The sequence below is a fragment of the Dendropsophus ebraccatus genome, chromosome 9 (genome assembly GCF_027789765.1).
Source record: "Dendropsophus ebraccatus isolate aDenEbr1 chromosome 9, aDenEbr1.pat, whole genome shotgun sequence".
In the NCBI taxonomy this organism is placed as follows: Eukaryota; Metazoa; Chordata; class Amphibia; order Anura; family Hylidae; genus Dendropsophus; species Dendropsophus ebraccatus.
The window spans coordinates 66,712,111-66,725,023 of record NC_091462.1 but is presented as its reverse complement, the minus strand read 5'-3'; the positions used below and the strand labels follow the sequence as shown (position 1 = coordinate 66,725,023).

General features: G+C 44.3%; 1 protein-coding gene across 1 annotated transcript in view; it reads left to right on the top strand.

The window, feature by feature from the left end:
• HSPD1 (heat shock protein family D (Hsp60) member 1) overlaps nt 1-12,913 on the top strand; it is a 121,530-nt gene that overhangs the window by 62,019 nt on the left and 46,598 nt on the right. Inside the window, exon 9 of the mRNA XM_069983566.1 lies at nt 586-831. Coding sequence (XP_069839667.1) covers nt 586-831 — 246 coding nt within the window. The remainder of the gene's footprint in view (nt 1-585; nt 832-12,913) is intronic.

The following is a 12,913-nucleotide window of genomic DNA, read 5'->3' as shown; positions in this document are numbered from 1 at the left end:
ACTAAATCTGGGCACAGCCTGGAGGAGGGGAGTCTGATTTAAGCTCTATGAGGTACACAGGGAGCTGCTGTAAATATATGTACTGAGTACACTTACGAATACTGTACACTGAACTATTGTACCATAAAGTGGCCAACCCCTTTTAATACACACTATCTTCTTAAGACTGTGATTAAAAGTCTTAAATATTGTAGAATCTAATGTAGCGCTGTATATAATCCTGCTGCTTTTGGTTGTTTCAGGCTGTACATGAGTATGGTAAGAGAGGAAAGTATACAAGTCTTCAGCGAGGGCAGCTGAGTGTAGGTGGGGAGCAAAGCGTACACACATGGCAGTTTGTAGAGGGGAACTTCATACGGAAAGACTCCATGAGAAGGAGAGAATCACTCTTCAGCGTCTGTATACTATATGTGAGATAATTTAAGGCAGTAGGATCCAGGACATTGGGAGGGAGAAATGTCTGAAACCAAGTGCAAACTTCTTTTGGGAGATTTTGACAATGAAAGCAGTGGAGATTGCAGCCTAAAACTTTTTGTAACTTTCCGTTTTAATGTTTTCTGGTTAATGTAAAAAATATTTCTTTAGGTATTTGGAGAAGAGGGTTTAAGTTTGAATATTGAAGACATTCAGCCACATGACTTTGGAAAAGTTGGTGAAGTAATTGTTACCAAAGATGACACTATGCTTCTTAAAGGAAGAGGAGACCATACTCAAATAGAGAAACGAATTCAAGAGATTCATGAACAATTAGAATCTACAAATAGTGAATATGAAAAGGAAAAGTTGAATGAAAGACTGGCTAAACTTTCTGATGGCGTTGCTGTTCTAAAGGTAATTTCAGACCAGTCTCTGTGTCTTTGACCACCTTCTTTTATTGAACCATTTAGTACGGAAAAAAGTTATTATTCAAATGTAAACGATAACCTTTCTGTGTGTGCAGGCAATCATTGAAAAATTGTTTATCTGTCATTGATCGCATCTTTTAAGCTGACCCTAAATTCATTGTTAGTCTTTCGCTAATTCTTAGTTAAATATTTGCTAATATTCCATATAGAAGTACATTGTTCCTTCTTTTGCTAGGGTCAGGAGGAGCAAACTATCATATTCCTTTGTTACAATCATTACTATCGTTCTCTGTTATAGAGAACGATTTCAGGTCATTCCCAAAAACATTAGTTTGCAATTGTTTATAATCGGCGACTCCCTTAACCCCTTAACGACAAAGGGCGTATATTTACAAACTATTGCCGGTAAGGGTGTTCGCAGCGGTCCCGGGTGCCGCTTGTAGCCCGGGACCGCAGGTATTAGCTGGCATGGTCCGATCACCATGCCCGCTAATACTGTAATCAGATGCAGCTGTCAAACATGACAGCTGCATCAGATTACCGGATTCAGCTTATCCCTGGTGTCTAGTGGCGGAGATCGCTCCCTCATGACGTTATCCCGGAGGAGCGATCTCCTTGTCTAAAGCCGGCCGCCAAGATGGCGCCGTCCCCAGCTCGGCACTGGTTTACTTCCGGCCGAGTGCCTATCTCATGGATCTCTGCAGCATATCTATGCTGCAGAGATCTCTGAGAGATCAGTGCACTTATACTAGAAGCCCCCCAGGGGGGCTTCTAGTATAAGTGTAAAAGTTAAAATAAAAAGTGTTGTTGTCAATAAAAAGCCCCCTCCCCTAATAAAAGTCAGAATCACCCCCCTTTTCCCAGGTTATAAATAAAAGTAAATAAATAAACAAACATGTTTGCTATCGCCGCGTGCGTAATCGCCCGAACTATTAATCACATTCCTGATCTCGCAAGGTAAACGGCGTCAGCACAGAAAAATCGCATCAAATCCAGAAAAATTGTAATAAAAAGCGATCAAAAAGTCGTATATGCGCAATCAAGGTACCGATAGAAAGTAAACCTCATGGCGCAAAAAATGACACCTCACACAGCCTCATAGACCAAAGGATAAAAGATATAAGCCTGGGAATGTTGTGGTTTTAAGTGACATATATTTGTTGACAATGGTTTGAATTTTTTACAGGCCATCAGATACAATATAAGTTACACATGTTACATGTTGTAATCGTAACGACTTGAGGAACATATATAACAAGTCAGTTTTACCCCAGGGCGAATGGCGTAAAAACACATTTCCCCCAAATAAACAAAATGCATTTTTTTTCACCACACATTTTTTTTTTTCTAGTTTCGCAGTGTACTTTATGCAAAAATTCAGCCTGTCATTGCAAAGTACAATTAGTGACGCAAAAAATAAGGGCTCATGTGGGTTTCTAGGTGGAAAAATGCACGTGCTATGGCCTTTTAAGCACAAGGAGGAAAAAACTAAAACTAAATTGGCTCAGTCTTTAAGGAGTTAATCTAATAGGACCCTGATTCTTTTATTCTTGTACATATAAAACCTTATTTGTATAATATTAAAATCCTTTTATGATGAGAATGGTAATGAAAAGGCTAAAACCTCCCCTTGTACATGCCACTCTTATGCCATGCCGTCATGCATATGTTTTTCAATAATCAAAACTATAATCTCGATCTTTTAGCATCTATGCCTCTTTTGATGCATCGCGTGAGTAATCATGGCAACTGCTTCCTGGCACTGATCACTAAAGTTGAGTTTACTGTCCAACCCCAAGAAGGCAGTGTTACCCAGTGTTCTATTATTGAGCACATAATTCTACTTATTTCGATGGCCAAAGTGCATAACCTTATATTTATCCACACTAAAATTAAGATAATTTCTCTGCCCAAGCCTCCAGCTTCTCCAAATCCCTCTGTAATATATTATCCTCCTTTGTTGAGTTTACTTTACTCAGTTTAGTGTCATGGAAATTCTACCTTGTAGTCCCTCTACAAGGTAATTATTAAACGTATTAAAGAGGAGTGATCCTAGTACTGACCCCTGCAGTACCCCACTAGTTACTGTGACCCAATCAGTTTGTTTCATCAATGACCACCCTCTGTTTCCTCTCACTTAGCCAGCAAATCACACATGTACATATTTTTTCTCCTAGTCTCAGCATCTTTCAACTTTAAAGCAATGTCCATGCAGCCTTTTCTGCACAATAACCGAGCAATGTAATATGCTTAGTAAACTAACTTGTTTACTATAGTGACGGGGCTGTGTAATAGCCACAGCTTACAATTTATGTTTGCGCCCTCCCCCCAAAAAAAATTGTATACTTGAAGCGACTCTGTACCCACAACTGTTCCCCACCCATTCCAAACCGCTTGTACCTTCAGAAAGCTGCTTTTAATCCAAGATCTGTCCTGGGGTCCGTTCAGCAGGTGATGCAGTTATTGTCCTAAAAAAAGCTACTTTTAAACTGGCAGCCCTGAAGAGCGCTGGTGGCCATGACAGGAAGACAGGTGAGGGGACATGGCCGACAGCATTTTTATCGCCACTGACCAACAATAGATGGTCAGAGGTGATAAAAATGCTGTCTGTCACAGCCACCATTGATTTCAATGCGATCGCCACGGCCCCCGATGCCTTCTCCCTGCTCTCAGCTACCGGAGATTTTAAAGTGACTCTGTACCCACAATCTGACCTCCTCCCTCCCTTCCCCCCCCACCACTCCCCAAACTGCTTGTACCTTCAGATAGCTGCTTTTAATCCAAGATCTGTCCTGGGGTCCGTTCGGCAGGTGATGCAGTTATTGTCCTAAAAAAAGCTACTTTTAAACTGGCAGCCCTGTGTCAAACGGCTATGGCCTACAGAATCTGTGCCCTAACTTTGCACCACCCCTCCGTCCCTCCTCCCCACCCTCTTCATCATCATTAGGATGCTCCAGGCAGATTTTTTACTATTCATCAGCTGTGTCAGCATGGCACATGGGCTGGATGGTTAAGGCACCTGTGCAATGTTCAGACAGGAGAAAATGTTCTAGGGAGCATTCCTAATGATGAAGAGGGTGGGGAGGAGGGACGGAGGGGTGGTGCAAAGTTGGGGCACAGATTCTGTAGGCCACGACCATTCGACACAGATTTTTAGGACAATAACTGCATCACCTGCCGAACATACCCCAGGACAGATCTTGGAATAAAAGCAGCTATCTGAAAGTACAAGTGGCTTGGGAAGGTCAGATTGTGGATACAGGGTCGCTTTAAAACACTCCTCCAACCTCCCATTCAGATGCAGCCTATCCCTATCATGAAGCCTGATAGAGCCTGTAACTGTCAGATGTTGGCCCAATTTTCCATGAACCCAAACCCCTGTATCCTACACCAGCTCTTAAGCCACTCATCTACCTCTTTATCTCCTGATGCCTCTTTTGTGTCTGAAACTATTACTTTGGCAGTCCTGTTTTTAAGCTAAGTCCCTAAAATAATTTTTAAGGACCTTTCACCTACTTGTAACTTTATCATTGGGGCCAATGTACACCATAACTGCTGGGTCTTCGCCAGCCCCTCTCAGTAATGTCAACCCAATCCACAGTGTGTTGAACTTGAGGGCCAGATAGGCAACACTGTTCAATGACCCGGTCTTTATTATAGATTGCCCTGTCTGTCTTCAAGTACCAGTACCTGTCTCTCCACAACTAGTATCCCCCCTCATCCACCAACTTGGCAAACTTGTTGGGGTGTGCAAGATCAGGACTAGCCTCCTTGGCACTCTTTCCTCTACCATGTCTTCTGACACTCAACTAGCTGCCTCTTTCTGCACCTCCATTACATCACTCTTTCTCACTCTTTCCCACCTCTGCCCCTGTGCTTTCCAGTTTGGCAATTGCTCTTAATGTTGCCTGATGCTGGTTAAGATTCAGAATCTGGGTTTTTAGACGCACAACACACTTGTTTAAGGTTTGAACTAAAAGAAATAAGGAGACGCGGCGCACGTAGTGTAATTCTGCAGGGTTGGGTAACCAATATATTATTGATTTGATGTTGCTCACCTTTTGCGGGTCGTGCTATGAGGCCGACACCGCCTGATGCCTTAATCGCCCACTGCCCACCAGATGATCCGACAAAGTCGGTGGGGAGAATTGGTAAACAGTATTACTTATCCAGGCGGGATACGTGGTGTGCTCTGGTGTCTGGCGCTGAGCGGATATTTCAGACGTTCCCAAAAGATGATGGGAGTCGTAGTCTTGATGCTTTCAGCTACTTTAATGTATAACAATAGATTTGGTAATCTAGTTAGAAAAGAGATGTATTGGATCTACCGCCTGAACACACTCCAACCCAGAGGACTGAATGAGATTACAGAAATGATCGAGTAGTTAACTGGAAAGATTCTGCTATATTATGTTCAGAGAATGGGAAATGTTTCCATCCACTGCCTTCGCAGTTCATTGTATATTCCCCTTTAGGAATACTAGGTCATGTTCTGAATATGAGAAATGTAGTCTCAGTATAACACCCTGCTCAAAAAGGGTATAAATAGCTCCCTGGGGATTCACTAAATATTTCCCTCTATATGTAAAATAAATTCCTTGTGCCCAGATTATACAGAACACCCCAGATCTGAAATAAGCTTTAATAACCCAAAAGCGCCATCTTCTGCTGACCTTGTTCAGAGTGGAGACTACTGACGGGAGGTTGCCCCCTTTCTCTATGGCGAGCAGTTGTTGGCTCAGCTGAGACGTTGTCATTTTGAATCAGATGGGAGGCACGCTGAGGAGCGCGCTCAGTTCCGCCTGTGCTATCGATCCCGGGAGGCGTGGGACGGACAAGTGTGGACATACATACACAGGACACTGAAAAAAAACAAGCCCTAACATGGCCCTGTAGGTGGAAAAGTGAAAGTTATGGGTCTTAGAAGGCGAGAAGGAAAAAAAAAAGCACTAGTGACAATTGGCCTGGTTCTTAGGCAGTTTCAGGCTCTGACCTTAGGGGGTTAAAGAATCACTGTTGTTTCAGAAATCAATAGTCCATGCGATTTTAGGAAACTTTGTAATTGGGTTTATTAGGCAAATATGCCTTTATCTGCATTCAAAAAGACTTTTCCCAGGTCTCCCCTCCTTTCCTTTATCCACTGCTCATTATCAGGAAATCTTGACTATTACATCAGTCGGATCCTGTCTGTTCTATGAAGAGGGGAGGGGGAGATTAGTCTGCAGCAGAGAACAAAGAATTACACAGGGAATTGTGAAACCTGCTATTCAGAGGTCAGAGAGGTCAGCACTGACTTAAAAGAAGATAGCCCTGTAATGTAGCTGTAAATGAACTCTTTGTTGTCCTGTTTTGGTGCCTCATCTTCCTCCACCCCTCCCCTCTCCATAGAGAACAAAGAAGACTGGGGGAGAGCTTCAAACTGCTTTTTCATGATAAATGCATTTTTCGGCTAATAAACCCAGTTACAAAGTTAAAATCGACTGTACTACTGTATCCCAGTTTTCCAGGCGGTCCTCCCGCTGTATCCACCTGCTGCACGGAGCGGGCAGACAGCGGAATCTGATGCCGAGCGTTCGGGTTCATACGAACCCAAACCTCTGCAAGTTCGGACCATCCCTAGTCCCTAGGGTGGGGGGGGGGGTCTTCAAATCCTTTGCCCAACTCTAAACAGATTTTGAATTGCCACACTCTGCTTTTTTAGATATTAGCAATTGCGACACGCAGCAGAGACAGTTTGAGAGGTTATCCCCGGATAGTTCCTTAGGCTACCTTTATGGATACGGTCCTTGAACCTTTGGACTCGGATGCTTTAATTTCCTTAATATAGAAGGAGCTGTTGTACTCTTATATGACTAGTAAGTCCATGATGATTAAGGAACATTGGGAGGGAGATGTGGGCCCGATATCTGATGACCAGTGGTTGTATGTACTAGCTCTAACACCTAAATTGGCGGTTTCTGAGGCACATAGAATTTCCCAACTGTTCCTGATTCATCAGGTGTTTAGAACGCCTAGGTTCCTGCACAAAATAGAGGTCCGTGCAGATTCAAGTGCCCATGGTTCAATAAAAACAAAAGTCTCCATGGGAACGGCGCAGAGTATTAAGGAAAGAGACTTGCCTTCATCCTCAGCTCCCCCAATCACTCTACCGTGGGGGACATGTACATGTCTTACAATGTCTGGGGACAACCAATCTGTTTCCTCAATATGCTCTTAATGGGATCTCCCCAACTTGGGTCACATCTTCAACAGTTACCCGAGGCAGTGGAGTACATTCGATTTATGTCAGAAAGGCAACAGTACTGTCTAGACAGAATTTTGTAATTCTTCTTTTTGCACGGAAAGTCCATGCGTGAGAGTACACATTTTTTGTATCTGTTCTCCAGTAAAGGTCATTGTGCAATCTACTTCCTATATTCTAAAGAATGGGGCCCTGTCTGCACTGCAGAGAGATTGCAGTAGTTTATAAAATCTAGAGAGGGTCCGTGGCCCCAAGAGGATCCAATCATTAAAATCTGACAATATGGCATGTCAAATCATGTTGAGAAATGATAGTGTGAGTGAAAGAACGGCGCTGTTAATATTCTGGTTATGAAAGAGATTGGTCAGGTTGGGCCGTGCATAGGGCGTCTAATGGGGATGTCACAATACCAGAATTTTGAGTTCGATACCGATACCAGCTTTCAGATTTTGATACCAATTCGATACTAAAAAAAACCCCCATGTAAAATACAAATATAATTTCCCCCCGCCCAAACTGCGGATATGATGCCTCCATGTACATTTTTATTTGTGGCTTTTTGATCACTTTGTTACATTTTATAGTTCAGTTATGCATGCAATGAAAAAAAAAAAGGGAAAAGGGGGGGATTATTATAACTTTTTTTTTTTTTTTTTTTTTTTTTTTTTTTTCATAATTCCCCTCTACCTTGCAGCATACCTCTCTATGCACAACAACTCCTAGAATACCTTCTTGTGGGGAGTTGTAGTGCACAGGGAGGTATGCTGGGAGTTGTAGTGCATAAGAAGGTATGCTGGGATGTTGTGTCGGAAGGCTGCTGCTGCACAACTGCAACTCCCAGCATACCTTCTTTTGCACTACAACTCCCAGCATACATCCTGGTGCACTACAACTCCCAGCTTAACTCCTTGTACTTTGCAACTCCCCACAAGAAGGTATGCTGAGAATTGTAGTGTACACGGAGGTATGCTGGGAGTTTTAGTGCACAAGGAGGAATGCTGGAAGTTGCAGTTGTGCATTAGCAGCCTCCTGATACAGCTCCCAACATACCTCCTTGTGCAGTGTGTGTGTGCGCGCAACTACTCCCCACAAGAAGGTATGCTGCACAAAGGTATGCTGGGGGTTGTAGTGCACAAGGAGGTATGCTGCTGGGAGTTGTAATGCATTAGCAGCCTTCTGGCACAACAACTGTGTGCCGCCTCGTGCACAACAACTCCCCACAAGAAGGTATGCTGGTAGTTGTTTCCGCCGCAGCATCGGCGGGGCCCGGGGGGGTGGCGTGGGGGAATGGTTAAATGACTGCTGTCCGCGGGATTGCGGGCCACAGTCATTAGCAGTGGGGGCCGCTCCATACGCAGCAGACTACTGCTGCATATGGAGCGACTCTGGAAGGGTTAAATGCCGTGGTCAGTCATGATAGCGGCATCTACCCTGTAAAATAGCCGGCACTAGCGATTGCTATGTGCCGGCTATTTAAATTTGGCGCCGTTGCGTGCGGAGAGTGTGCGGGCGGAGGAGGCAACACCAGGGGGCTGGGGCGGCACACATAGAACATGGCCAGCGCTCAGGTAGCTGCCGACTCTGTTCTCTGCACTATACTTTGTTAAGCTGCACTATTATGCAGCTTAACATAAAGTATTGATAACAGGAAGTCCTGATACTGAACAGTTTTTCTGCCCGAAATATAAATAGTATCGATATTTTGGTGCACCATGCATCACTAGAGTCTAAAGGGGGCAATATTCCCTATTAGAGAGAACATCTTAATAATAGGTGCTGTTTCACACTAGTAATGTACAGGTGGATAAACCTGGAAGAATAGCAGTGTTTCCAGGCAATGGTGTCATCGTCCCAGCCTCCTGTTAAGAGATGCCAAAAAACCTTTTGCATCTCATGCTGCCCAGACTACCTTTAGTGCTTTGTCCATGTAAATATTTTGCATATAAATATTATTCCTGCTTACTGTTTTGTTTGTAAAACAAGTTTTTAAAGCACTTCTTCCCAAATATTGTCACTTGAAAGCCAAGATTTAGCTTTATTTGGTTATGTTCCTTTTTTGCACGACCTAAAGCGACTTTGTACCCACAATCTGACCCCCCCCCCCCCCCCCCAAACCTAGCAGCCGGCAGTGTTGTCATTTGGCTGGTCTTCCTGAGATCAGCGGTCTGTTTCTCTTGTGGCTCTACTAGGTATTGCTCCCACCTAGCCAGAATCCTGCTCCACACTGATGAGGGGCAACACCCCGAAACAGCTGTATGTGGATGGTTACCTTGGTTTTTCTCTTTTCATTACATTGACTTATAGGGCCACTTAACCCCTTGCCTCTAAAGCCTGTTTTGGCCTTAATGACCAAGCTAATTTTTTAAAATCTGACCTGTCTCCCTTTATGCGCTTATAGCTCAGTAATGCTTTAAAGTATGCTAGCGATTCTGAGATTGTTTTTTTTTCGTCACATATGGCACTTTATGTTAGTGGCAAAATTTGGTCACTACTTTGTTTTTTTTGTGAAAAACATCAAAATATCATGAAAAATTTGAAAAATTAGCATTTTATGAACTTTGAAATTCTCTGCTTCTTAAAAAAGGAAGTCATAGCACATAAATTAGTTACTAAATCACATTATCAATATGTCTTCTTTATTCTGGCATAATTTGGTAAACATATTTTACTTTTTTAAGGTGTTACGGGACTTTGAAATTTATTAGCAATATATCAAATTTTCATGAAATTTCCAAAATGGATTTTTTTTAGGGACCAGTTCTTTTTTTAAATGGATTTAGGAGGCTTGTATACTGGAAACCCCCATAAGTGACCCCATTTTGGAAACTAGACACCTTAAAGAATTAATCTAGGGGTATAATGAGCATTTTAACCCTACAGGGGCTGGAGGAAAGTGTTCACCATTAGGCCGTAAAAAAATTGAAAATTTAAATTTTCCAATAATATATACGTTTAGATTAAAGTTTCTAATTTTCAAAAGGAACATGAGAAAATAAGCTCCCCAAAATTTGTAACGCAGGTTCTCCTGAATACAACGGTACCCCAGATGTGGGAGTAAACCACTGTATGGGCACACAGCGGGGCGCAGAAGGAAGGGAGCGCCAATTAGCTTTTTTAATGCAGATTTTGCTGAAGAAATTTCCGAGCGCCAGGTGTGTTTGCAGTGCCCCTGTAGTGTCAGCAGAGAGAAACCCCCCCATAAGTCACCCCATTTTCGAAAGTATACCCCTCAAAGAATACATCTTAGTGTGTGGTGACCATTTTGACCCCACAGGTATTAGAGGAAAGTATTCAGAATTAGACAGTTAAAATGAAAAACCTGAATTTTTCCAATAATATGTTAGTTTAGTTTGAAATTTCTCAATTTCACAAGGAACAGGAGAAAAATAGTACCCCAAAATCTGTAACGCAGGTTCTCCTGAGTAGAACGGTACCCCCATATGTGGGCATAAACCACTGCATGGGCACACAGCCGGGCTCAGAAGGGAAGGAGCGCCAATTAGAAACTTCTTCAGCAAAATCTGCACTGAAAATGCTGAGCGCCAGGTGCGTTTGCAGAGCCCCTGTAGTGCCAGCGGAGTAAAATCTCCCCATAAGTCACTCCATTTTGGATAGTACACCCCTCGAAGAATTCATTTTGGGGTGTGGTGAGCATTTTGACCTCACAGGTATTGGAGGAAAGTATTAAAAAGTAGAGAGTAAAAATGAAAAACTCGAATTTTTCCAATAATATGTTTGCTTAGTTAGAAATTTCTAAATTTCACGAGGAACAGGAGAGAACATTCACCCCACAATCTGTAATGCAGGTTCTCCTGAGTACAACGGTACCCCATATGTGGGCATAAACCACTGTATGGGCACACAGACGGGCTCAGAAGGAAAGGAGCGCCAATTAGCATTTTCAGTGCAGATTTTTCTAAAGAAGTTTCTGAGCGCCAGGTGCATTTGCAGAGCCCCTGTAGTGTCAGCGGAGTAAAAAAAAAACATAAGTCCCCCCATTTTAGAAAGTGCACCCTTCAGAGAATTCATCTTGGGGTGTGGTGAGCATTTTGACTCCACAGGTATTAGAGGAAAGTATTCAAAATTGGCCATTAAAAATGAAAAACTCGAATTTTTCCAATAATATGTTGGTTTAGTTTAAAATTTCTAAATTTCACGAGGAATAAGAGAAAAAATTCACCCCAAAATCTGTAACGCAGGTTCTCCCGAGTAGAACAGTACCCCATATGTGCGCATAAACCACTGTATGGGCACACAGCAGGGCTCAGAAGGAAGTGAGCGCCAATTTGCTGGAGCAAAACCTCAGCTAGTAATGGTTATTAGAACAGCGCAGTTACTAAAATACAATAAAAAAATGAGATTACAGGTAATGCGGGCTGGTTTACGGGCAACCTGTGGTGGTGATGGGCAACCTGCTGTGGTTACGGGTAATCTTGAGATGATTACAGGCAACCTGCTGTGGTTACGGGTAATCTTGAGGTGATTACAGGCAACCTGCTGTGGTTACGGCCAACGTGAGGTGGGTTGGTTACGGATAAACTAAAGTGCTAATATGTAATTTGGGTGGGTTACGGCAATCTGGCGTGGTTATGGGCAATCTGGAGGGGGTCAGGGGCGACGTGGGGTGGTCAGGGGCGACGTGGGGTGGTCAGGGGCGACGTGGGGTGGTCAGGGGCGACGTGGGGTGGTCAGGGGCGACGTGCATTCTGGGGCGGTTATGTGCAATCTGGCGTGATTACGGACAACCTGGGGCGGTTACAGGCAATCTGGGGGGTTAGGAATAATCTGGGAGTAAACTGCAGTTATTACTATAATAAAAAAAAGTGTGTTTTATTTTTTTGTGTGTCACTTTTTGTACTTTTACACATTTGTTTCACTGTATTACTATGATTATTGTGATATTTTCTATCACAGTAATCATAGTTCAGTGACAGAGCCCAAATTGGTCTCTGTCACTTTAAATTTTCAGAGTTGGCTGGTTGTGAAGCGCATGCGCACTTCATAACCAGCCAGGACGTCGAGGAGGAAGGAGCTCCGTGGATCCGGTGAGTATATGGGGAAGGGGGGGGTGACTGGGGGACGGGGGTGACAGGGGGGGTGGGGGGCGACTTGGAGGGCGACACTGTAACACTTTTTATCCCCTGTCACCAATGATTTATGGTGACAGGGGATAAAAAGTGCCGCACTGCACTGGGAACAGGTGATCGGCGGTATATAGTATATACCGCCGATCGCCTGCTCCGGGACCACACGGGGGGGGTCCCCGATCACTGCCCCATGCTCTCCGCTACCTCCGGTGGCGGAGAGCATGGGGCTTTGATCATTATTTTATTTCCATCCCTGCGAACAAACATCGCAGGGATGGGGGCGGCCATCTTGGATCTGATGGCCGCCCGGGTATGGGGATCTGGGGTCTGATCGGGGGGCTGATCTGGGGTCTGAGGGGACATTTTTCATCTCCCCCCACCGTGTATTCACGGTGGGGGGAGATGAAAGCTCTCGGCGGCGCCGGTAATTCCCGGTACCGGAGATCACCGCAATAACGGTAATAGCGGTGATCTCCGGTATCGGGGGACAAGGGGAGGGGGCGGGGGACATACTAGTTGTGGCGGTGGGGGGAGGCAACACACTGCAGCCGCCGCCCGATCTCCCCATAGACGCTGCGGTCGCATTGACCGCGGCGTTTATGGGGTTAACTGCCCGGGGGGAGCGCAGCTCCCCTCCGGGCAGAGGCAGCAGGGGGATGCTGTGTGACACAGCCTCCTCCTGCTGCCCGATCTTACATAGGGACAGCGGGGGGAGGCAGGGAAGCCATGACGTTCCTGGA